This window comes from Pongo abelii, chromosome 1 (genome assembly GCF_028885655.2).
Source record: "Pongo abelii isolate AG06213 chromosome 1, NHGRI_mPonAbe1-v2.0_pri, whole genome shotgun sequence".
NCBI classification, from domain to species: domain Eukaryota; kingdom Metazoa; phylum Chordata; class Mammalia; order Primates; family Hominidae; genus Pongo; species Pongo abelii.
Window position 1 is genome coordinate 96,257,341 of NC_071985.2, and position 24,586 is coordinate 96,281,926.

At 47.0% G+C, this 24,586-nt stretch overlaps 1 protein-coding gene and 2 non-coding genes across 3 annotated transcripts; all 3 read right to left on the reverse strand.

Moving 5' to 3' along the window:
- Positions 1 to 23: 23 nt before the first annotated feature.
- On the reverse strand, positions 24 to 4,358 carry AQP10 (aquaporin 10). Its single transcript, XM_024233072.3, has 6 exons — positions 4,216 to 4,358; positions 3,415 to 3,541; positions 2,359 to 2,496; positions 2,119 to 2,237; positions 1,672 to 1,889; positions 24 to 1,198 (listed from the first exon to the last, which is right to left on the reverse strand). The coding sequence occupies exons 1-6, from the start codon at positions 4,318 to 4,320 to the stop codon at positions 1,000 to 1,002; spliced, it is 906 nt and encodes a 301-aa protein (XP_024088840.1). The 5' UTR covers positions 4,321 to 4,358; the 3' UTR covers positions 24 to 999.
- A 17,427-nt stretch (positions 4,359 to 21,785) lies between these two features.
- On the reverse strand, positions 21,786 to 21,893 carry LOC112131098 (U6 spliceosomal RNA). Its single transcript, XR_002913250.1, has one exon. It is a non-coding gene; the product is annotated as a U6 spliceosomal RNA (small nuclear RNA).
- A 2,029-nt stretch (positions 21,894 to 23,922) lies between these two features.
- On the reverse strand, positions 23,923 to 24,030 carry LOC112131087 (U6 spliceosomal RNA). Its single transcript, XR_002913239.1, has one exon. It is a non-coding gene; the product is annotated as a U6 spliceosomal RNA (small nuclear RNA).
- Between the last annotated feature and the right edge of the window lie 556 nt (positions 24,031 to 24,586).

Genomic DNA, 24,586 nt, shown 5'->3' on the forward strand with positions numbered 1-24,586 from the left:
GGAGGGGAGAAGGAGCGGGGAGGAGGGAGCAGCCATCTTTGTGCGGGGCACTGGGAGGGTCTTAGCCCTTCCGAGGCTCGGCGTGGCTGGGCTGGGATCACCCTACACGTACGTCCATCTGCATCTTAAAAGAAAAAACAATTCGGGAGGCTAGATCGCTCTGAGGGGTATTTTTAATTCGGAAGAAGGGAATAGAGGAACACTGCCTTCTCTGCAAAACGAGCATCCTCTGCAGGGAGCGGCAGGAGAGCTGTAGAAGTGGTGAATAACCAGAATTTTCCCTGGCGCCAGGTTGCCCTCAGCCCGACTCTCGCTCCTCGGAGCCATCCGCCCTCCGTTCCTTCATCCTCCCTCCTCGCCCTGGCTCATTTCACTGTATCTCAACTCTCCTTGAATGAACGACACAGCACCGAGATGTCTAGGAACGGTGCCTCAGTTTCCCAGCCTTGCTCTCTGTCTCCGTGCCCCGCCGCCCTCCGTCCCTCCGCCCCCACCACGCCCCCTGGGTGGAGACGGCTTCCCCACCCCTAACTACGCTCTTGGGGAGGCATCCCCGAGAGGGTGAAGGTGGGAGGCGCCGAGGCGATGAGAGCTAGGAGTCGGCAGTCGGGACAGGCTATGGAGGGCGGCCCCCGGTGTTGTGCCCTATACTGGATGGTGGCCCCCTCCACCCTGCAGATGCCCGCAGCCGTCCCCATACAGCGTCCAGGTGCGCACCCTCTAGCGGTTACCTGGAGCAACTACATTCCGAGAGGCCCTGAGGGTCAGAAAACCGCTTTGCGGGAGGAGGGGATGAGAAGCCTGAGTCCTGGTACCTTATCCTCCTCCACTTCTCCCTGTCCAGGATCCTTCTTAGTTTAGGAGGAAGGGATGCCAAACGGGTAAACAGAGAAGCCTCCCAGGTTCTGGCACATTAACAAAGAGGAAGAATGACTGTTGTTCCCAGGCGGGGTCAGTGGCTGGCTCCAGGGTCCATGAGTGAAGTGAGGGTTGTCCTAATCATAGCTTACACTCCAGCATCTGAGCTGAGGCAGGAGTTTCCAACTCTGAGGCTTTGTGTTGAGCAGACACCAGATCCTGAGCTGGCTCTGGGTCCTCAGGGTGGTGCAGAGCCACCAACAGCTGGTAAGTGGCTGTGCCAACGGTGGCCCCCACCAGAGGGGCCACCACAGGCACCCACCACCAGCCATTACCAGCACTGCAAAAGAAGGACAATGGGAAGGTATCAGGAGTGACTCCCTTAGCTTTCCCCTCTCCAAGGACGGGAGGCAGTAACAAGAGTGCCCTAAAGTTGTTCCCAGGGTGGTAGACACTAGGAAGAGGACTGCCTTGTCACCAAAGCATAGTATTTAGAAGAGGGGACCTCAGGAGAGCTTGGTCCAGCCTCTTGCCTTAGGGAATTATCTGAATATATTAATTTTGCTGATGAAGTCACTAATGTGCATGGAGGTAATGTGGCATGCCTAAGAATGCAACGTCTAAATCTTAGTGTTTCGGTGAAAAGTTGGGAGGGAAGCAAGGGAGAAAGGGGGAGAATTTGACTTGGGGAAAGAACACTGTCCTAAGAGGCCAAGAGAGCTATTTTAAAGGCAGAGTGCTGTGGACCCAGGGACAGAGCCCTTAGCAGAGGAAGGTGAGTGGAGGCCAGCACCAGGGGAGTCTGTCTCCCACCTGAAGACTTCAGGACCCCAGCCAGCCACGTAGGTGAAGAGACGTGGGCCCAGGTCCCGGGCAGGGTTGAGTGGAATCCCACAGTTGGCACCCATGGATAACCCAAGGGCCAGGATCAGCATCCCCACCACCACAGGCTCCAGACCCGCAGGGACTCCCTTGTTCCGTCTGTCCAGGATGGCCAAGAGCCCCACAATCAGCATCCCGGTGCCCAGAACCTTGGAGTCAACAGAGGCAGAGGGTTCCCTGTCAGCTGCCAGGTGCTCTGTCTGCCCTCTCTCATCCAAATATTCCATGTCATCTGGCTTTGTGCAACACAGGCAGTTGGGGATGGTGGGGGGTGCCAAGATAGACTCAACCCACACTCCACCCAGAGACTGAACAATAGGCTGGGGTGCCGAGGAACAGGGCAAAAGTTGTGTCCCCAGGTCTCCCCTTCACACCCACCTGATCCAGGAAGCCATTGTTCAGGGACAGATAGGGGGCAGGATAGGTAGCAAAAATGGAGGCTGTCTCCTTGGGGCCAGTCACTGTCAGGTTCCCACCTGTATAGTTCTGTAGGGCATCTGTGGAGGAAGGGAACACCCAGGATTTCCCTCTTTGCTCATTCATCCAAAACCATTCTGAGGCACCCCTGCCCACCCACAGGTGCTCTCAAGGCACGGCTCCCTCTGTTCCCTCTGTCACCATAGTAGAGAACATAGGTGGCTCCTGAAGCACAGAAAGCAGACAGCAACTGCACCAAGATGTAAATGGGGAGCTTGACCCAGGGGAGGCGTCCAACGATGCACATGGCCAGGGAGAAGGCTGGATTCAGGTGGGCCCCTTCAAGGATCAAGGAAAGAAAAACAGCATCTATTAAGTGTCACTGCCAGGCATTGTCACCAGACAACACTACTGCTCCTTCCTACAGCTCTTAAGGCAGATAGTGTAATTCCCATCACACAGCTTAGGAAATTGAGGCTCCAGATGTTACAGATGTTAAGCGACTTAGCAAAGTCACACTGTAGGCTGGGCACAGTGGCTCACGCCTGTAATCCCAGCACTTTGGGAGGCCGAGGCAGTGGATCACTTGAGGTCAGGAATTCCAGAGCAGCCTGGCCAACATGGTGAAACCCTGTTTCCACTAAAAACACAAATATTAGCCAGGCATGGTGGCAGGTGCCTGTAAAATCAGCTATTCGGGAGGCTGAGGCAGGAGAATCGCGTGAACCCAGGGGGCAGAGGTTGCAGTGAACAGACATGACACCACTGCTCTCCAGCCTGGGCAACAGAGTGAAACTGCATCTCAAAAAAAAAAAAAAAAAGAAGAAGAAGAAGACACTGTGAATCCAAAGTTGGAACCTAGGTCTGTCTGCTTTTTCCACAGCAACACACTATGTCTCAAGGCTCCAGCCAGGCACACCGATGCAGTGTGTATCTGGGGGACAAACAGGAGAGGTCCTGAGTGGAGATGAGCCCCCAGAGGACTTCGGGTGGGGGATACAAGAGGATAGCACCTGCCCTTCGTGCCCTGCCATTGATTTCTGTCTAGGTGAGCCAAGCATTAGTGTGAGGAAGCGGGATGGAGAGATACAGAAAGGGGACGGGCTGGTGGGGCCAAAGGCTTATTTCAGTCTGGGGCACTGTTCAAGGGGATAATGTCCACGAGTCACAGAAGGATTTGCGTTTCCACCATCACCAGACAGACAAACTGGCATGCACATCCCACCTGCTCTGATGACCAGACCCCACCCTCCTCACCTGAGACATTACCACCCACGTAGATGGCTATCGTAACGGCCAGAGAGCCAGCCAGAAACATGGTGAAGAAGTTGCCTTTGGTTTCTCCACTGGTGACAGCCTGGGCCACAGCTCCTTGGGTGAGGAGCTGCTGAGAAGAGGAGAGATGAGGAACAGGGAGCCCAGGAGACCAACAGAGAGAAAGGTTGGGAAGGCCAGGGGAGCAGCCAAGGAAATGAATGGGCACGGAAGAGAAGCAAGGGAAGGAGAAAAGCAGAAGGAGGGAAGGGAAAAGAAATGGGGAAAGTGGAGGAAGAAGAAGGGAAAGAATGTGGGAAAAAAGAAAAGAATTTACCGAACTCATAGGTATTTGAGGGTACAAACCCATGGCAGGGCTCAGCTTTAAAAAAGTCTTATCTAAGATTCTTTCTATGGAACAGAGTTCCATCAAAGCCAATTTTAAAAGCCTATGTGAAAAATATTTATTCTTGCTGCTCTTTATACAATCATCAGGCCAAGTATAATAAAGTACATTGGTCTTATCATGAAAATGGTCTTTCATAAAAATGGGAAACTGGAGAGAGAAAAATTATGTTTCAAGAACTATGATACACTTGTTATTAAAGAAATAATAAAAATGACAAGAATAAAAATGATGAAGTAGGAAAGGAAAGGAGATTAGGAGAGACAAGAGGATAAAAACGAAAAGTGATAGGGAATTGAGAGGAAGGGGGACACCAAGAGAAAGAGATAAGGACACCAGAAGAAGCCAGGAACTTTTGCCCACCCCCCTTTTTTCCTTCCCCCATTGACCCTACCTACCATGAGTACAAACACACCCAGAAACTCTGCCAGGCACTGCCGGGCCAGGAGGCTGCGTATCCGGAGGTGGCCCATGATTTCAGCCGGGGCCTGAGTGAAGACCATGGTGGAAACGCCCTATCGCTGTTCACTGCTCCTTCTGTCTGCATAGGCACACTGCCACTGCACAGCTACTGCCCGCCCCCAGCAAAGATAAGGAACAGACTTTAAAACCATTAGCTCAATTCCTAAACAGCAGCTACGTGTCTGTGCACGTGTGTAGGCTAGGAAACAGAGAGATAACAGGAGAATGTCTGGGAGCAGGCTATGAGCGCAGAGCCTGGAGTTTACCCAACCTCTGTCTCTTCTACCCTTCATTCTCAGTCATCACAGGACTAGCCTCCCCCATCCTGACAAATAGAAGGAAGTATCCCGCTTCATATACATTAGATCTCCTGGTCCTGAAGTCAGCTCTGCAAAGTAGTACTATTGCTTCCATTCTACAGATGAGGCTGGTGGGCCTTAGAACTCCCCAAGATCACACTTTTTTTTTTTTTTTTTTTTTTTTTGAGAGAGAGTCTTGCTCTGTCCCCCAGGCTGGAGTGCAGTGGCACCATCTCAGCTCACTGCAACCTCCGCCTCCCAGGTTCAAGCAATTCTCCTGCCTCAGCCTCCCGAGTAGATGGGACTACAGGTCCACCACACCTGGCTAATTTTGATATTTTTTAGTAAAGACTTGGTTTCTCCAGAGGCCAAGGCAGGCAGATCACGAGGTCAGGAGATCGAGACTATCCTGGCCAACATGGTGAAACTCCATCTCTACTAAAATACAAAAAAATTACCGTGGTGGTGCGCGCCTCTAGTCCCAGCTACTCGGGAGGCTGAGGCAGGGGAATCACTTGAACCAGGGAGGCAGAGGTTGCAGTAAGCCTAGATTGTGCCACTGCACTCCAGCCTGGCGACAGAGCGAGACTTTGTTTCAAAAAAAAAAAAAAAAAAAAAGACGGGGTTTCACCGTGTTGGCCAGGTTGGTTTCAAACTCCTGACCTCTAGTGATCCACCTTCCTTGGCCTCCCAAAGTGCTGGGGTTACAAGCTTGAGCCACCGTGCCCGGCCCAAGATCACACAATTATTTCATGGCTGAGTGAATTCAAATCCAGATCTTCTGATTCTCCAATTGGTAACCCACAAAGCCTCTCATTTAGAACCTGAAGCCTTTCCCCAAACCATTTGGATGCTTGAAGAACTCAATAGGCATCTGGAGAGACTGGGCTAAAGACCACAGACTGTGGGAATGAAACTCACACATTGAGTGCTTGTACTTCCCTTATGCCAAATGTCACATAGGTTAGAGAATACTCTATCTTTGTGTCCCCTGACATGGCTTGACATGAGGCCTTCACACTCATGCTGAGCTCCACCTGGACTTCTCTGGGTGCATGCCACTCTTGCTCTGCATGAAGTAACCGCATCCTACTTCTTCATATCTCAAGCCTCCAATTAAATGCATTCAAAGAATCTACTTCTAGACACTGGAGAAACAGTGGTGAACAAAACATAGTCTCTGCCCTCCTAGAGCTTATGGTCTAGTAGGTGGAAACAAACAATATGCAAATTTTTAAAAATACTATATACAGTTTATGAGGTTCTTGAGGGCTACCATTATGATTTATGTAACCCTGTGGGCTCTACCACTGTCCTGGGCACATCTGTGTGACTAGTAAAGAAATAATATTTCTTTACTAGGTTTAATGGACATTATAGTGCTCCACCCAGATTCCCCCTTGGGAGCCAATATGCCCATTTGCTAGCTGTAGGAAATACCAGCTGCTGATACCACATAGCTACCTCCCTCATTGGGCAATGCCCTTCAAGTCAGAAAGATGCCTTACCGAAGGTTACATGCCCTCCTATGGGGCCCATGTCAAACACTGATCGATGCAGGGATATAAAAGTCTAGCCGCTTTGCCTCACTTTGCGACAACTCTAAAGGGCTGTTCCAGCCCCATTTCCCTCATAGGATCCGTTTAGGCATCTGTTATATCATCCATGTGTGTCAATTTCTCCTGATGCCTAATCTTGTTACAGGAAAGGGGTCTGAATCCAGATCCCAAGAGAGGGCTCTTGGATCTCACACCAGAAATAATTCAGGCTGAGTGCGGTGGCTCATGCCTGTAATCCTAGCACTTTGGGAGGCCGAGGCAGGCGGATGACAAGGTCAGGAGATCGAGACCATCCTGGCTAACATGGTGAAACCCCGTCTCCATTAAAAATACAAAAAAATTAGCTGGGCATGATGGTGGGCGCCTGTAGTCCCAGCTACTTGGGAGGCTGAGGCAGGAGAATGGCATGAACCCGGGAGGTGGAGGTTGCAGTGAGCCGAGATCACGCCACTACACTCCAGCCTGGGCGACAGAGCAAGACTCTGCCTCAAAAAAAAAAAAGAATTCAGGGCGAGTCCATAGAGTAAAGTGAAAGCAGGTTTATTAGGAAAGTAAAGGAATAAAAGAATGGCTACTCCATAGACAGAGCAGTTCCGAGGGCTGCTAATTGCCCATTTTTATGGTTGTTTCTTGATGATATGCTAAACAAGAGGTGGATTATTCATGCCTCCCTTTTTTAGACCATATAGGGTAACTTCCTGTCATTGTCATGGCATTTATAAACTGTCATGGCATAAGCCACCATGCCCAGCCATGACCTGTATCTTATGGCAATCTCCTATCTCATTCTGTAACTTAGAATGCCTTAACCATCTGGGAATGCAGCCCAGTAAGTCTCATTCTCATTTTACTCAGCTCTTGTTCAAAATAGACTTGCTCTGGTTCACGTGCCTCTGACATTTTCCCCCTTCCTTTTATAAGAGAACCACTAATCCTAAGGGTTGCAGAGGGACGAAGATCCATCTTCTGTAAGTTCTTCAGGGTGAATAGGGGCAAAGATATTTTTGCCTAACTCTTAGAATCTCTCATATTCGTGGTAGAGAGGAGCTCAGTTGGAAAGTGTTGGTATGGGCCAGGCGGGGTGGCTCACACCTGTAATCCCAACACTTTGGGAGGCTGAGGCAGGCAGATCACCTGAGGTCAGGAGTTCAGACCAGCCTGGCCAACATGGTGCAACCCTGTCTCTACTAAAAAATACAGAAAAATTAGCCAGATGTGGTGGCGGGTGCCTGTAACCCTAGCTACTCAGGAGGCTGAGGCAGGAAAATCTCTTGAACCTGGGAGGCAGAGGTTGCAGTGAGCCAAGACCGTGCCATTGCACTCCAGCCTGGGCAACAAGAATAAAACTCCATCTGAAAGAAAAGAAAAGAAGGGAAGGGAAGGGAAGAAAAAGCATTGGTATGGTGAGGGCCCTTCATAACTCATGAGTTCTGACAAAAGGTGATATTCTGGAAGATTCATAAGTGTTCAGTTTAAGGAAACATTCAGTAAGCTTGTCCTCCATTCCTATACAAAGATTACAACAGCTATACATTCCACAACCGTAAAGCAAAATGAGTAAAATTATCCCAAGTAAACTAAACTAGAAGGCTTTCCATGAACTGAGGAACTGAGGAACTGTTGGAACCATGCTGATATGAGGTTCCAGTACATGCCCAGAATTAGAATATTGCCCAGAATTAGAATATTGATGCAGAATTAGAATGCCTAGAATTAGACTATTGATGCAGATTTTTACATTACCCATCCCTCTTGTTTCTTCTGAGCAGCAGTCAGAGGCCACTGGTTGGTTCACAGGACTAAGCAGGGTTAGCCTAAATTGCAGAAACAAACTTAAAGACAACTGATGAGACTGGAATTTAATAACAAGTGTATCATAGTTCTTGAAACATAATTTTTCTCTCTCCGGTTTCCCATTTTTATGAAAGACCATTTTTATGGTAAGACCAATGTGCTTTATTATACTTGGCCTGATGATTGTATAAAGAGCAGCAAGAATAATTATTTTTCACATAGGCTTTTAAAATTGGCTTTGATGGAACTCTGTTCCATAGAAAGAATCTTAGATAAGACTTTTTTAAAGCTGAGCCCTGCCATGTAAATTCTTCCTCTCCTTTTGAGGTCCCCAGATAACTTGGGGCTCCTGGACCTTTTAGAAGGTGACATTCTTTACTTACCGCAGGTCAGAAACCCTGTACAGGGACTTTGTAGGCAACGTTATGAGCCCAGGTTGCTAAGTGGCTTTTGTAGGCTTTACAAGTCAAGTTTGATTCCTTAATGGAAAGCACACCATTCCAGTCAAACCCTTCATAAAATAACCAATTTCTCCAATTGTATCCTGTTGCAAAAGAAAACAGATTCTTATTACCCTTATGCAAATAACTGCATTGCCATAAATTAAGAATACACACAAATAATTTCCAAATTCTGGAGAAATCAGGTAGAGAGAGGAATATACTCCAAATTTTGTTCACAGGAGTATACTTTACTCAATTGTTAAAAGCTGTAAACATCTGAAAAGAAAAGTTGCCTTGACTCTAAAAAATAAAACAAAGGATCAGCAATGTTTTAAGCAAAGGCAAAAAGATTGCTTTAGTCTTCTTTAGTTTATGCAGTTAACTTTTGTTTGATATCAGCTCTCCATGAGAGTTCTGAAAGTTGTTTCCTCTATTCTAATGTCACAATCTCCACAGTTATCAGAAACCTGCATTTAAGTGCACCTGTTAAAGTCCTATGGCTGATTATAAACTACCTTCTAAAGAAGATCAAAACAAGACAACAATTGTCTGTGGATGATAAAAAGTCTTAAGGCCGGGCGCAGTGGTTCACATCTGTAATCCCAGCACTTTGGGAGGCCAAGGTGGGTGGAACATTTGAGGTCAGGAGTTTGAGACCAGCCTGGCCAACATGGTGAAACCCCATCACCATCAAAAATCCAAATATTAGCCAGGCATAGGGCAGATGCCCATAATCCCAGCTACTCAGGAGGCTGAAGCAGAGGAAGTGCTTCCCGGGAGGCAGAGGTTGCAGTGAGCTGAGATCGTGCCACTGCACTCCAGCCTGGGTGACAGAGCAAGACTTCGTCTCAAAAAAATAAAAAAGTCTTAGGAGAGCCACTAGTAAAGCCACATTTGACTAGGAAATTTTGGTTACTTCTGTGGCATACAAAATTTTATGTAACAATTATTAATAACATACGCTAAGTCATATTAGAATTATGGGAATTTCTCATAATTTTGGAACATGTACCAATAACACATTTAATCTAACGCTCCAGAGTAGGTAAACTGAACAATTTTTTTTGTTGTTGTTGTTTTTTGCTTTGGGGTTTTTTTTGTTTTTTGTTTTTTGTTTTTTTTAAGACAGAGTCTCCCTCTGTTGCCCAGGCTGGAGTGCAATGGCATGATCTCGGCTCACTGCAACCTCTGCCTCCTGGGTTCAAGTGATTCTACTGCCTCAGCCTCCTGAGTAGCTGAAATTACAGGCACACACCACCATGCCTGGCTAATTTTTTGGTATTTTAAGTAGAGACGGGGTTTCACCATGTTGGCCAGGCTAGTCTTGAACTCCTGACCTCGTGATCTGCCTGCCTCAGCCTCCCAAAGTGCTGGGATTACAGGTGTGAGCTACTGCACCCAGCCTAAAATTGAACAATTTTTAACAGTCAAAGAAGCAGCTTATGACCTTAAAGAATTTAGCAAACTTAATATCTGACCTGTATAATTTAGACCCAATGTTTACATTTTTTATTTGTTTTTTTTTTGTTTATTTGTTTCTTTTTAGTCAGAGTCTTGCTCTGTCACCCAGGCTGGAGCACAGTTGCTCAATCTTGGCTCACTGCAACCTCTGCCTCCCGGGTTCAAGCGATTCTCCTCCCTCAGCCTCCCAAGTAGCTGGGACTACAGGCTTGCACCACTACACCTAATTTTTGTATTTTTAGTAGAGATGGGGTTTCACCATATTGGCCAGGCTGGTCTCGAAATCCTGACCTCAAGTGATCTGCCCGCCTTGGCCTCCCAAAGTGCTGGGGTTACAAGCATGAGCCACCACACCTGGACAAAATGTTTACATTTTTGTAGATTTTTTATTTTACCAATAATCTTTAAAACTGTATTTATTTCCCAAAGATTACTTAAGTCACATGAACTAAATAAAGGGCATTCCACTTTTTACTTTTCTGATAAAATGTTTGATTTAAGCAATTCTTACTGTTAAACCAATTAACTAAAGCTTTTTCATATATAAACATTACACACATAATACATATAAATACACAGACAGACAGAAGATAAGGATCATCCCCTAAACTGGGAACTGGACTTTAAACCAGGGCTGCCATTGTGAAAAGAGAAAGCATGGCCACATGGTTACAAGGTCAAGCTGCTAAGGACATACAAGACAAGAAGGAGGCCGGGCATGGTGGCTCACGCCTGTAATCCCAGCACTTTGGGAGGCCAAGGTGGGCGGATCACCTGAGGTCGGGAGTTCGAGACCAGTCTGACCAACATGGAGAAACCTCATCTCTGCTAAAAATACAAAATTAGCTGGGTGCGGTGGCGCATGCCTGTAGTCCCAGCTACTCAGGAGGCTAAGGCAGGAGAATTGCTTGAACTGGGAGGCGGAGGTTGCAGTGAGCTGAGATTGCGCCATTGCACTCTAGCCTGGGCAACAAGAGCGAAACTGTGTCTCAAAAAAAAAAAAAAAAAAAACACACAAACAACAACAACAATAACAACAACAAAAACAAATAGGATGAAATGTGAAAGCATTTGGAGCTCATGCAAGAAAGAATTCAGGGCGAGTCCATACAGTAAAGTGAAAGCAAGTTTATTAGGAAAGTAAAGGAATGAAAGAATGGCTATTCCACAGATAGAGCAGCCCTGAGGGCCACTGGTTGCCTATTTTTATGGTTGTATCTTGATTACATGTTAAACAAGGGGTGGATTATTCATGCCTCCCCTTTTAGACCATATAGCATAACTTCCTGTTGTTGCCATGGCATTTGTAAACTGTCATGGCACTGGTGGGAGTGTAGCAGTGAGGAAGACCAGGGGTCAGTGTGGTCATCTTGGTCTTGGTGAGTTTTAGCCGGCTTCTTTACTGCAACCTTTTTTATCAGCAAGGTCTTTATGACCTGTATCTTGTGACAACCTCCTACTTAATCCTATGACTTTCTCTTTTTTTGAGACGGAGTCTCACTCTCTCACCCAGGTGGGAATGCAGTGGTGCAATCTTGGCTTACTGCAACCTCCGTCTCCTGGGTCCAAGCAATTCTCCTGTCTGAGACTACCGAGTAGCTGAGACTATAGGCACGTGTCACCATGCCCAGCTAGTTTTTGTATTTTTAGTAGAGACGGGGTTTCGCCATGTTGGCCAGGCTGGTCTCTAACTCCTGACCTCAGGTGATCCATCTGCCTCAGCCTCCCAAAGTGCTGGGGTTACAGGGGTGAGCCACCGCACCCAGCTGTTCTTCCTACAGCTCTTAAGGCAAATAGTATTGTTCCCAACACACAGCTTAGGAAATTGAGGCTCCAGGATGTTAGGCAACTTGTCAAAGTCACACCGTGAATCCAAGGTTAGGACCTAGGTCTGGGCCGGGCGCAGTGGCTCACGCCTGTAACCCCAACACTTTGGGAGGCCGAGGCAGGTGGATCACCTGAGGTCAGGAGTTCGAGACCAGCCTGGCCAACATGGTGAAACTCCGTCTCCACTAAAAATACAAAAAGTCAGCCGGGTGTGGTGACATGCGTCTGTAATTCCAGCTACTCAGGAGGCTGAGGCAGGAGAATCGGCTTGAATCCGGGAGGCAGAGGTTGCAGTGAGTCGAGATAGTGCCACTGCATTCCAGCCTGGGAAACAGAGCAAGACTCCGTCTCAAAAAACAAACGAACAAGCAAACACCCTAAGTCTGTCTGCTTTTTCCACAGCAACACACTATGTCTCAAGGCTCCAGCCAGGCACACCGATGTCTGGGGGAAAAGCAGGAGAGGTCCTGAGTGGAGATAAGCTCCCAGAGGACTTCGGGTGGGGGATACAAGAGGATAGCACCTGCCCTTCGTGCCCTGCCATCGATTTCTGTCTAGGTGAGCCAAGTATTAGTGGAGGAAGCGGGATGGAAAGATACAGAAAGGGGACGGGCTGGTGGGGCCAAAGGCTTATCTCAGTCCGGGGCACTGGTCAAGCTCAAGGAGATAATGTCCATGAGTCACAGAAGGATTTGTGTTTCCACCATCGCCAGACAGACACACTCACATGCACGTCCCATCTGCTCTGATGACCAGACCCCACCCTCCTCACCTGAGACATTACCACCCACGTAGATGGCTATCGTAATGGCCAGAGAGCCAGCCAAAAACATGGTAAAGAAGTTGCCTTTGGTTTCTCCACTGGTGACAGCCTGGGCCACAGCTCCTTGGGTGAGGAGCTGCTGAGAAGAGGAGAGATGAGGAACAGGGAGCCCAGGAGACCAACAGAGAGAAAGGTTGGGAAGGCCAGGGGAGCAGCCAAGGAGATGAATCGGCACGGAAGACAAGCAAGGGAAGGAGAAAAGCAGAAGGAGGGAAGGGAAAAGAAATGGGGAAAGTGGAGGAAGAAGAAAGGGAAAGAATGTGGGAAAAAAAGGAAGAAAAGTGACAAGAATAAAAATGATGAAGTAGGAGAGGAAAGGAGATTAGGAGAGACGAGAGGATGAAAATGAAAACTGATAGGGAGTTGAGAGGAAGGGGGACACCAAGAGAAAGAAATAAGGACACCAGAAGGAGCCAGGAACTTTTGCCCACCCCCCTTTTTTCCTTCCCCCATTGACCCTACCTACCATGAGTACAAACACACCCAGAAACTCTGCCAGGCACTGCCGGGCCAGGAGGCTGCGTATCCGGAGGTGGCCCATGATTTCAGCCGGGGCCTGAGTGAAGACCATGGTGGAAACGCCCTATCGCTGTTCACTGCTCCCTCTGTCTGCATAGGCACACTGCCACTGCACAGCTACTGCCTGCCCCCAGCAAAGATAAGGAACAGACTGTTGCAGGAAGTTAGGGACCCCAAACAAGAGGGACCGGCTGAAGCCATGGCAGAAGAACATGGATTGTGAAGATTTTATGGACATTTATTAGTTCCCTAAATTAATACTTTTATAATTTGTTATGCCTGTCTTTACTGTAATATTTAAATATAAATTGTGAAGATTTTGCACGTTGGTTCACACCTATAATCCCAGCACTTTGGGAGGCCGAGGTGGGCGGATCACTTGAGGTCAGGAGTTCGAGACCAGCCTGACTAACATGCTGAAACCCTGTCTCTACTAAAAATACAAAAATTAGCTGGGCATGGTGGTGTGCACCTGTAATCCCAGCTACTCAGGAGGCTGAGGCAGGAGAATCTCTTGAACCCAGGAGGCGGAGGTTGCAGTGAGCTGAGATAGCGCCATTGCACTCCAGCCTGGGTGACAGAGCGAGACTCCATCTCAAAACAAACAAAAACCCATTAGCTCAATTCCTGAACAGCAGCTACTGTCTGTGCACGTGTGTAGGCTAGGAAACAGAGAGATAACAGGAGAATGTCTGGGAGCAGGCTATGAGCACAGAGCCTGAAGTTTGCCCAACCTCTGTCTCTTCTATCCTTCATTCCCATTCATCACAGGACTAGCCTCCCCCATCCTGACAAATCAAAGGAAGTACCCTGCTTCCTATACATTAGATCTCTTGGTCCTGAAGTCAGCTCTGCAAAATAGTACTATTGCTTCCATTCTACAGATGAGGCTAGTGGGCCTTAGAACTCCCCAAGATCATACAATTTTTTTGTTTCTGGTTTTTTTTTTTTTTTTTTTTTCAGACAGTCTTGCTCTGTCCCCCAGGCAAGAGTGCAGTGGCAGCATCTCAGCTCACTACAACCTCCACTTCCCAGGTTCAAGCGATTCTCCTGCCTCAGCCTCCCAAGTAGCTGGGACTACTGGTGTGCACCAGCATGCCCAGCTAATTTTTATACTTTTTAGTAAAAACGGGGTTTCACCATGTTGGCCAGGCTGGTCTCAAACTCCTGACCTCTAGTGATCCACCTTCCTTGGCCTCCCAAAGTGCTGGGATTACAAGCTTGAGCCACCATGTCTGGCCCAAGATCACACAATTATTTCATGGCTGAGTGAATTCAAATCCAGATCTTCTGACTCTCCATCTGGTAACCCACAAAGCCTCTCATTTAGAACCTGAAGCCTTTCCCCAAACCATTTGGGTGCTTGAAGAACTCAATAGGCATCTGGAGAGACTGGGCTAAAGACCATAGACTGTGGGATTGAAACTCACACATTGAGTGCTTGTACTTCCCTTATGCCAAGTGTCACATAGGTTAGAGAATACTCCATCTTTGGTGGGGCACGGTGGCTCAGCCTGTAATCCCAACACTTTGGGAGGCCGAGGCGGGCGGATCACGTGGTCAGGAAATCGAGACCATCCTGGCTAACATGGTGAAACCCCGTCTCTACTAAAAATACAAAAATTACCTGAGCATGGTGGCGGGTGCCTGTAGTCCCAGCTACTTGGGAGGCTGAGGCAGGAGAATCGCTTGAACCCAGGAGGCAGAGGTTGTGGTGAGCTGAGATCGCACCACTGCACTCCAGCCTGGGCAACGGAACGAGACTCCATCTCACAAAAAAAAAAAAAAAAAAAAAAAAAAAAAGACAATACTCCATCTTTGTGTCCCCTGACATGGCTTGACATGAGGCCTTCACACTCATGCTGAGCTCCACCTGGACTTCTCTGGGTGCATGCCACTCTTGCTCTGAATGAAGTAACCGCATCCTACTTCTTCATATCTCAAGCCTCCAATTAAATGCATTCAAAGAATCTACTTCTAGACACTGGAGAAACAGTGGTGAACAAAACATAGTCTCTGCCCTCCTAGCACTTACGTTCTAGTAGGTGGAAACAGACAATATGCAGGTTTTTTTTCTCTTGAGATGGAGTTTCGCTCTTGTTGCCCAGGCTGGAGTGCAGTGATGCAATCTCGTCTCACCGCAACCTCTGCCACCCAGGTTCAAGTGATTCTCCTGCCTCAGCCTCCCAAGTAGCTGGGATTATAGACATGCGCCACCAAGCTTGGCTAATTTTGTATTTATTAGAGACGGGGTTTCTCCATGTTGGTCAGGCTGGTCTCAAACTCCCAACCTCAGGTGATCCGCCAGCCTCGGCCTCCCAAAGTGCTGGGATTACAGGTGTGAGCCACTGCACCCAGCCAATATGCAGTTTTAAAAAATACCATATACAGGCCAGGTGCGGTGGCACAAGCTTATAAATCTAGCACTTTGGGAGGCTGAGGCAGGCGGATCATTTTTAGTCAGCCTGGCTACTCTGGAGGCTGAGGCAGGAGAATCACTCAAATCCAGGAGGCAGAGGTTGAAGTGAGCAGAGATCGCGCCACTACACTCCAGCCTAGGTGACAAGAGCAAGACTCCCTCAAAAAAAAACAAAAACAAACAAACAAAAAAACTAATCACCACATCAAGGCAGACTATAAAAGCCATCTGGCCTTTTTGACAGCATTTAAGGAAAACCTAATCCCTTGTATCCATTGGGCATTAGAGTGAAGGAGCAGCTCAAGTGTTAATTATATAAGTAGTAGATCTCTACAGAAGGTTGAATTCTCAGCCCCTGTAGATCTCCTATGCCAAGGTTAGGGTCAAAAAAGAAAAACTGTAGGATCTTGAGACTTGGGATAGAGACATCTAAGTAGATACAACAGAATCTTGAGTCCCCAGATTCCTCTGAAACCTCTGTCCAAGCCTGCAGAGTTAGCTCACTATATATATATATATATTTTTTGAGACAGCATCTATATTAGTCCATTTTCATGCTGCTAGTAAAAACATACCGAGACTGTGTAATTTATTACAGCAAAAAGGTTTAATGGACTCACAGTTCCACATGGCTGGGGATGCCTCACAATCATGGCAGAAGGCAAGGAGGAGCAAGTCACATCTTACATGGATGGCAGCAGGCAAAGAGAGCTTGTGCAGGAAACTCCTTCTTATAAAACCATCAGATCTCAGGCCAGGCACAGTGGCTCATGCCTGTAATTGCGGCATTTTGGGAGGCGTAGGCGGGCAGATCACCCGAGGCCTGGAGTTCAAGACCAACCTGACGAACATGGTGAAAACTTGTCTCTACTAAAAATACAAAAAATTAGCCAGGCATGGTGACAGGCACCTGTAGTCCCAGCTACTTGGGAGGCTGAGGTAGGAGGATCTCTTGAACCCGGGAGGCAGAGGCTGCAGAGAGCCTAGATGGCACCATTGCACTCCAGCCTGGGCAACAAGACCAAAACTCTGTCTCAAAAAACAACAACAACAACAAAACTATCAGATCTCGTGAGACTTACTCACTATCACAAGAACAGCATGGAAAAGGCCTACCTCCATGATTTAATTACCTCCTGCCAGGTCACTCCCACAACACGAGGGAATTCAAGATGAGATTTGGGTGGGGAAAGAGCCAAACCATATCGGGGTCTCACTCTGTTGCCCAGGCCGGAGTGCAGTAGTGCAATCTTAGCTCACTGCAACCTCCATTTCCTGGGCTAAAGCAATTCTTGTGCCTCAACCTCCAGAGTAGCTGGGACTACAGGCATGTGCCACCACTCCCAGTTGGCTCACTCTTCACTTGCAAAATGATCATACAAAGGCTTCAAAGGAAGCAGGTGATTTACAAGATGATACTCATCCTCTCCAGGATCTATTGCCACCTCCTCTTCTGGCAACAAGACAAATAACAAGGATTGAATTCTAGCAAAGACCCAAAGAGAATGTTCTGGCCTACTAAGAGAAGGGAGAAAATATATGGTAAAGGAACTTCAGGATCTGGCTAATATGTACCTGCAGAATTTGGGAGAGACACATGGAACTGGATACTGAGAATGTTGGATCAAGGGAGGTGGAACATAAAGTTAGATATGAAAGGGATAGATATGGAAGAATTTATTGATATGGGAGCACTCGCCTGTGACATAGGATTTAACACTCTGGTGTAACCACCCAGTGGGTTTGCCTTGCCCACTGCCTAGACAGAGAAGATTTATCAAGGCAGGGGAATTCCAAAAAAGAAAGCATAATTCACACAGAGCTGGCTGTGCAGGAGACCGGAGTTTTATTATTACTCAAATCCGTCTCCCCAAACATGAGGGGATCAGAGTTTTTAAGGGCATCTTAGTGAGTGGGGGAAGTCAGTGAGCCAGGAGTGCTGATAGGTCAGGTCAGAGATGAAATCACAGGGAGTCGAAGCTGTCTTCTTGTGCTGAGTCAGTTCCTGGGTGGGGGCCACAAGATCAGATGAGCCAGTTAATCGATCTGGGTGGTGCTAGCTGATCCATCAAGTGCAGAGTCTGAAAAATATCTCAAGCACTGATCTTAGGAGCAGTTTAGAGAGGGTCAGAATCTTGTAGGCTCCAGCTGCATGACTCCTGAACCATAATTGCTAATCTTTTTTTCTTTTTTTGAGTCTTGCTCTGTCACCCAGGCTGGAGTGTAGTGGGGCAATCTCAGCTTAATGCAACATCCACCTCCTGGGTTCAAGTGATTCTCCTGCCTCACCTGTAAAAATTGGTTAGATCATGGCAGATGGCAGCAGTGTACCCCAAACTTAACCAAACAACAACCCCCATTGCAGTTGCTGTGTCCCACATGGTAACTTTGTAAAACAGTTTAATATAGCCTCCGGGTGTTGGTGTACGCAATTAATTTGGTTGGTGAATGTTATTTTCCATCCCAAATAGATCAGAAGGAGAATCAGAAGCAGGATCATTTGCTTCCACATGGGAAGGACAACAATGTTTATTTATGGGCTTGTCCCAAGATTATGTTTTTTTGTTTTGTTTTGTTCTTGAGATAGTCTCACTCTGTCGCCCAGCCTGGGGTGCAGTGGCACGATCTCAGCTCACTGCAACCTCCGCTTCCTGGGTTCAAGCAATTCTCCTGCCTCAGCCTCTTGAGTAGGGGGATAACAGGTGCACGCCACCATGCCCGGCTAATTTTTGTAATTTTAGTAGAGATGGGATTTAGTCATGTTGGTCAGGCTGGTCTTGAACTCCTAACCTCAAGTGATCTGCCCACCTTGGCCTCCCAAAGTGTAGGGATTACAGGCATGAGCCACCATGTCTGGCCAGTTCTGCCTTCTTAACGTTTTTTGTTTTTTGTTTTTAAGATGGAGTTTCGCTCTTGTTGCCCAGGCTGGAGTGCAATGGCGCAATCTCAGCTCATTGCAACCTCCGCCTCCCAGGTTCAAGCAATTCTCCTGCCTCAGCCTCCCAAGTAGCTGGGATTACAGGTGTATATCACCATGCCCAGCTAATTTTGTATTTTTAGTAGAGACAAGGTTTCACCATGTTAGTCAGGCTGGTCTTGAACTCCTGACCTCAAATGATCTGCCTGCCTCGGCCTCCCAAAGTGCTGGGATTACAGGCGTGAGCCACCATGCCTGACTCCAGGATTATGTTAACTCTCTGGCCCTCTGTCATAATATACTCTGAAGGCATCTTGACTATATGAACATTCTGAAGAACATCATATTAGCTCCAAAGCAAGCTTCAAAGCAAGTGGCCCAGTCTACTATATATGTATAACATCATGCTAATCATACGGGAAGAGCAAGAAGTATATTGGAGGCCTTGGAAAGATACATGTATTCAGAGAGTGGGAAATAAAACCCCGCAAAGATTCAGGAAATTTCTACATTGGTTAAGTTTTTAGAGGTCCAGTGGTCTGAGACATGCTGGGATATCTATCCAAAGTCAAGATCAGATATTGCATCTCATGCCTCCCACCACTAAGAAAAAAAAGAAGTGCAATACCAATCTTCTTAGGACTCTGGAGCAATATTTCACAGTTAGGAATACAACCCTGACCAATTTACTAGATGACACTGAAAGACATCAACTTTGAGTGGGGCCAAAAGCAGAAAAGGCCTCTGCAGCCTTGTGACCTAGCAGAACCTAAGAGACTGGAATGTCTGTGGTTGGAGAAGATGTTGGTTTTGGTTTGGCAAGCTCTCAGAGGAGAATCATAATGTAGGCCCCTGAAGCTCTGGAGCAAATCCATGCCATCTGCAGCAGGAAAATACCCACCACTTGAAAAGCAGCTCTTGAAATGCTCCTGGGCTCCGGTAGAGACACAGAACCTGACTACAGGACATCAAGTAACCAAGTGGCCAGAACTAACCATCAGAAGCTGGGCTCTGTCAGATCCTCCACGTCATTAGGAAGAGTGGGCCCAGCAAGAACATATTGTGGCGACAGAGTGAGACCCTGTCTCAAAAAACAAAACAAAGCAACAACAACAACAAAAACATTGTAAGATAGAGGTGGCATCTTTGATATCAGGCATAAGCAGGATCAGAGGGCAAAGCAAGCTTCAAAGCAAGTGGCCCAGACTCCCAGGTCACTCAGCAGTGTTGCACTGACATCTCTCTTCAGCTCTCACCTATGGCCCTGTCAGGGATCCCTGTGACTTGCTGACAGGGAAGGCAAAAGCCCAAGCTTCACTCACAGATGGATTGGCATGGTAAATGGGGAAAAGCCAAAAAAGAGAATCCTGCTGCATTGCAGCCTCACTCAGAAGCAGCTCTGGAAGATAGTGGTGAGGGGAAATCCTTCCAGGGACAAAGATTTGGACAGTATATCTGGTCATCCCCTTTGTGTGGAAAGAGAAGTAGCCCTACATGAGAATATTCACATGGGCGGAATATTCACACAGTCACATAGTCAGTGGCAAATGCCCCGGTTGGTTCATCAGGGGCTTGAGAAGAAAGAGTGAAAGATCAAGGACAAAAAGGTCTGAGAGCCAGGGCATGGTGGTGCACACCTGTGGTCCAGCTTGGGAGGCTGAGGTAAGAGGATTGCTTGAGCCCAGGAATTCAAGGCTGCAGTGAGCTATGATTGCATCCCTGCACTCCAGTCTGGACAACAGAGTGGTCTTGAAGTGTACGATCTTTGTGTAACATGTTATGCCCACCAGAGAGCATCCATTACAAAGGAGGCATTCAACAGACAAGTAGACAGAATGACTCAGCCATTGTTATCAGCCACCCCAGCTCTGAACAATGGGTACAATGAATGGAGTAACTGGTCGTAGAGATGGAGGTGATGCATGGGCCCACCAGCATGAGCTCTGTGATGACTAATTTTAGGTGTCAACTTGACTGGATTGAGGGACGCCTCCATGGCTGGTGAAGCATTGTTTCTGGATATGTCTATGAGGGTGTTTCCAGGGGAGACTGACATATGAGTCAGTAGACTGAGCTTTAAAATCCCCTCTTCTCTCTCTCTCTCTCTCCCTCCAGCATATCCTATTGGTTCTGTCTCTCTGGAGAACCCTGACTAATACAAACTCCTACTCACCAAGGCTGAAATAGCTATGGCTGCTGCCAGTGTTCAATCTGCCATTAATAAATGCCAGGGCTAAGCCCCCATATGGCTCTATCCCACGAGAAGAACAAGCAGCCGTTCGGGGACAAGTTGATGACATTACACCCCACCACCTTTGACTGAAATTGACACGTATTCTGAGTATAGGCTTGCCTTTCCTGCCCATAGGTTCTGCCTGTAACAAGTACCACTCTCCAAGGACTTACAGAGTGTTTGATCCATCAACATGAAGTCTGGCCGGGCACGATGGCTCACACCTGTAATCCCAGCACTTTGGGAGGCTGAGACAGTTGGATCACTTGAGGCTAAGAGTTTGAGATCAGCCTGGCCAATGTGGTGAAACCCCGTCCCTACTAAAAATACAAAAATTAGCAGGGCATGGTGGTGCGCACTTGTAATCCCAGTTACTTGGGAGGCTGAGGCAGGAGATTTGCTCGAACTTGAGAGGCAGAGGTTGCAGTGAGCCAAGATCATGCCAATGCACTCCAGCCGAGGCCACACAGTGAGACTCCAACAACAATAACAACAACAAAAAAAAACCCCATGATATCTGAATTACATTACTTTACTCTAAAAGATCAACATTACAGCAGTGGGGTTATGGCAGTGGGCATGTGACAAAAGGATCTACTGATCTTTCTTTTTTTTGAGATGGAGTCTCACTCTGTTGCCCAGGCTGGAGTGCAGTGGCACAATCTCAACTGACCTGCTACCTCCACCTCCCAGGTTCAAACAATTCTCCTGCCTCAGCCTCTCAAGTAGCTGGGATTACAGGCACCCGCCACCATGCCTGGCTAATTTTTGTATTTTTAGTAGAGACAGGGTTTCACAATGTTGGCGAGGCTAGTCTTGAACTCTTGACCTCAGGTGACCTGCCTGCCCCCAAAATGCTGGGATTACAGGCATAAGCCACTGTACCCAGCCAAGTTCTTTTTTTTTTTTTTATTTTTTGAGACGGAGTCTCACTCTGTCACCCAGGCTGGAGTGCAATGGCGCAATCTCAGCTCACTGCAAGCTCCGCCTCCCGGGTTCAGGCCATTCTCCTGCCTCAGCCTCTCCGAGTAGCTGGGACTACAGGCGCCCGCCACCACGCCCGGCTAATTTTTTGTATTTTTAGTAGAGACAGGGTTTCACCGTGGTCTCGATCTCCTGACCTCGTGATCTGCCCGCCTCGGCCTCCCAAAGTGCTGGGATTACAAGCGTGAGCCACCGTGCCCGGCCTTATTTTTTCTTTTATTTACATGTAAAAATATGGAGTGCTTCACAAATTTGCATGCCATTCTTGTACAGGAGACTGGCTAATCTCTGAATTGTTCAAATTTTAGTATATGTGGTAGCCAATTGTCTTTAAACAAGTTGACCGTGATGTGTCTAGGTATTTGAGGTTTATTTAGATTCTTAGATGTGTAATGTTTTTCATCAAATTTGAAAAGTTGTTGGCTACTATTATTATTTTTTGTTTTTTGAGATGGAGTCTCACTCTGTCGCCAGGCTGGAGTTCAGTGGCAAAATCTCGGTTCACTGCAATCTCTGCCTCCCAGGTTCAAGCGATTCTCCTGCCTCTAAAGTTTTTGTTTTCTATTTCATTGATTTTTCAGTCTGGCATTTATCATGTTCTTTCTTTTATTTACTTTATGTTTGGTTTACTCTTATTTTTCCAGCTTCTTGAAGTGAAAGATTGGATTATTTATTTTATTTTATTTTGTTTTTTATTTTTTTGAGATAGAGTCTTGCTCTGTCACTCAGGCTGGAGTGCAGTGGTACAATGTCGGCCAGCTGCAACCTCCACCTCCCAGGTTCAAGCAATTCTCTGTCTCAGCCTCCCAAGTAGCTGGGATTACAGGCATGTGCCACCACACCCAGCTAGTTTTTGTATTTTTAGTAGAGACGGGGTTTCATCATGTTGGCCTGGCTGGTCTCAAACCCCTGACCTCAGGTGATCCACCTGCCTTGGCCTCCCAAAGTGCTGGGATTACAGGCGTGAGCCACCATGCCCAGCCTAGATTATTGATTGTAGACCTTTCTTTCTTTCTACTAAAGGCATTTAAGCTACAAATCTTCTTCTAAGCATTGCTTTAGCTTTATTATCCCTTACCTCTTTTTTTTTTTTTTTCTTTTTTTTGAGACAGAGTCTCAGTGTGTTGCCCAGGCTGGAGGATGGAGTGCAGTGGTGCCAATTTGGCTCACTGCAACCTCTGCCTCCCGGGTTCAAGTAATTCTCATACCTCAGGCTCCTGAGTAGCTGGGACTACAGGTATGCACCATCATGCCCAGCTAATTTTTTGTATTTTGTTATTTATTTATTTATTTAGAGATGGGAGTCTCGCTCTGTCGCCCAGGCTGGAGCGCAGTGGCAAGATCTTGGCTCACTGCAAGCTCCGCCTCCTGGGTTCACGCCATTCTCCTGCCTCAGCCTCCCAAGTAGCTGGGACTACAGGCGCCCACCACCACACCTGGCTAATTTTTTGTATTTTTAGTAGAAACGGTTTTTCACCATGTTAGCCAGGATGGTCTCGATCTCCTGACCTCGTGATCTGCCTGCCTTGGCCTCCCAAAGTGCTGGGATTACAGGCGTGAGCCACCGTGCCTAGCCTTGTTATTTATTTTGACATGGAGTCTTGCTCTGTCATCCAGGCTGGAGTGCAGTGGCATGATCTTGGCTCACTGCAACCTCCGCCTCCCAGCTTCAAGTGATTCTCCCACCTCAGCCTCCTGAGTAGCTGGCATTACAGGCACCCGCCACCACACCCAGCTGATTTTTTTGTAGTTTTAGTAGAGACGGGGTTTTGCCATGTTGGCCAGGCTGGTCTCAAACTCCTGACTTCAAGTGATCCACTCGCCTCGGCCTCCCAAATTTCTGGGATTACTGGTGTTAGCCACCACGCCCAGCTAATTTTTTTTTTTTTTTTGTATTTTTATTACAGTCAGGGTTTTGCCATGTTGGCCAGGCTGGAACTGGATAATTTTTAAAAATTTTTACGTAGTGGTGGTGCCTTGCCATGTTGTCCAGGCTAGTCTCAAACTCCTGGGCTCAAGTGATCCACCTGCCTTGGCTTCCCAAAGTGCCAAGATTACAGGCATGAGCCACCACACATGGCCGTAATTTTCTTTCAGCTCTTAAAATACCTCATTCCATTGCCTCCTGGTCTCCCTTGTTTCTGATGAGAAGTCTGCCGTTAATTGTGTACTTCTTCCCCCATATTTGATGAGTCTTTTTTTCTTGCTGCTTTAAAGATCTTTTTTGTCTTTTTATTGTAATCACTTATTTTTAAATTCATTCTTCCATGCTCAGACTTTTTTATATTCATCTGTGTATTTAACACAGTAGTATTACTCTATATATATAGTACATTTGCTTTTATTTTTTCTTTTATTTACGTGTAAAAATATGGAATGCTTCACAAATTTGCATGCCATTCTTGTACAGGAGACTGGCTAATCTCTGAATTGTTCAAATTTTAGTATATGTGGTAGCCAATTGTCTTTAAACAAGTTGACCGTGATGTGTCTAGGTATTTGAGGTTTATTTAGATTCTTAGATGTGTAATGTTTTTCATCAAATTTGAAAAGTTTTTGGCTACTATTATTATTTTTTGTTTTTTGAGATGGAGTCTCACTCTGTCGCCAGGCTCGAGTTCAGTGGCAAAATCTCGGTTCACTGCAATCTCTGCCTCCCAGGTTCAAGCGATTCTCCTGCCTCAGCCTCCTGAGTAGCTGGGACTACGGGCACGCACCACTACACCCGGCTAATTTTTGTATTTTTAGTAGAGATGGGGTTTCACCGTGTTGGCCAGGATGGTCTCAATCTCTTGACCTCGTGATCTGCCTGCCTCGGCCTCCCAAAGTACTGGGATTACAGGCATGAGCCACGCACCTGGCCTTTGGCTATTATTTTTTCAACTACTTTTTTCTGACCCTTTGTCTCCTCTCCTTTGGACATGTATTACATGTATATATCGGCATGCTTGATGTACCACTGGCCTCTAAGGCTTTTTGTTTTCGGTGCTTTTTTGTTTTTGTTTTTTGTTTTTTTTGTTTCTTTTTTT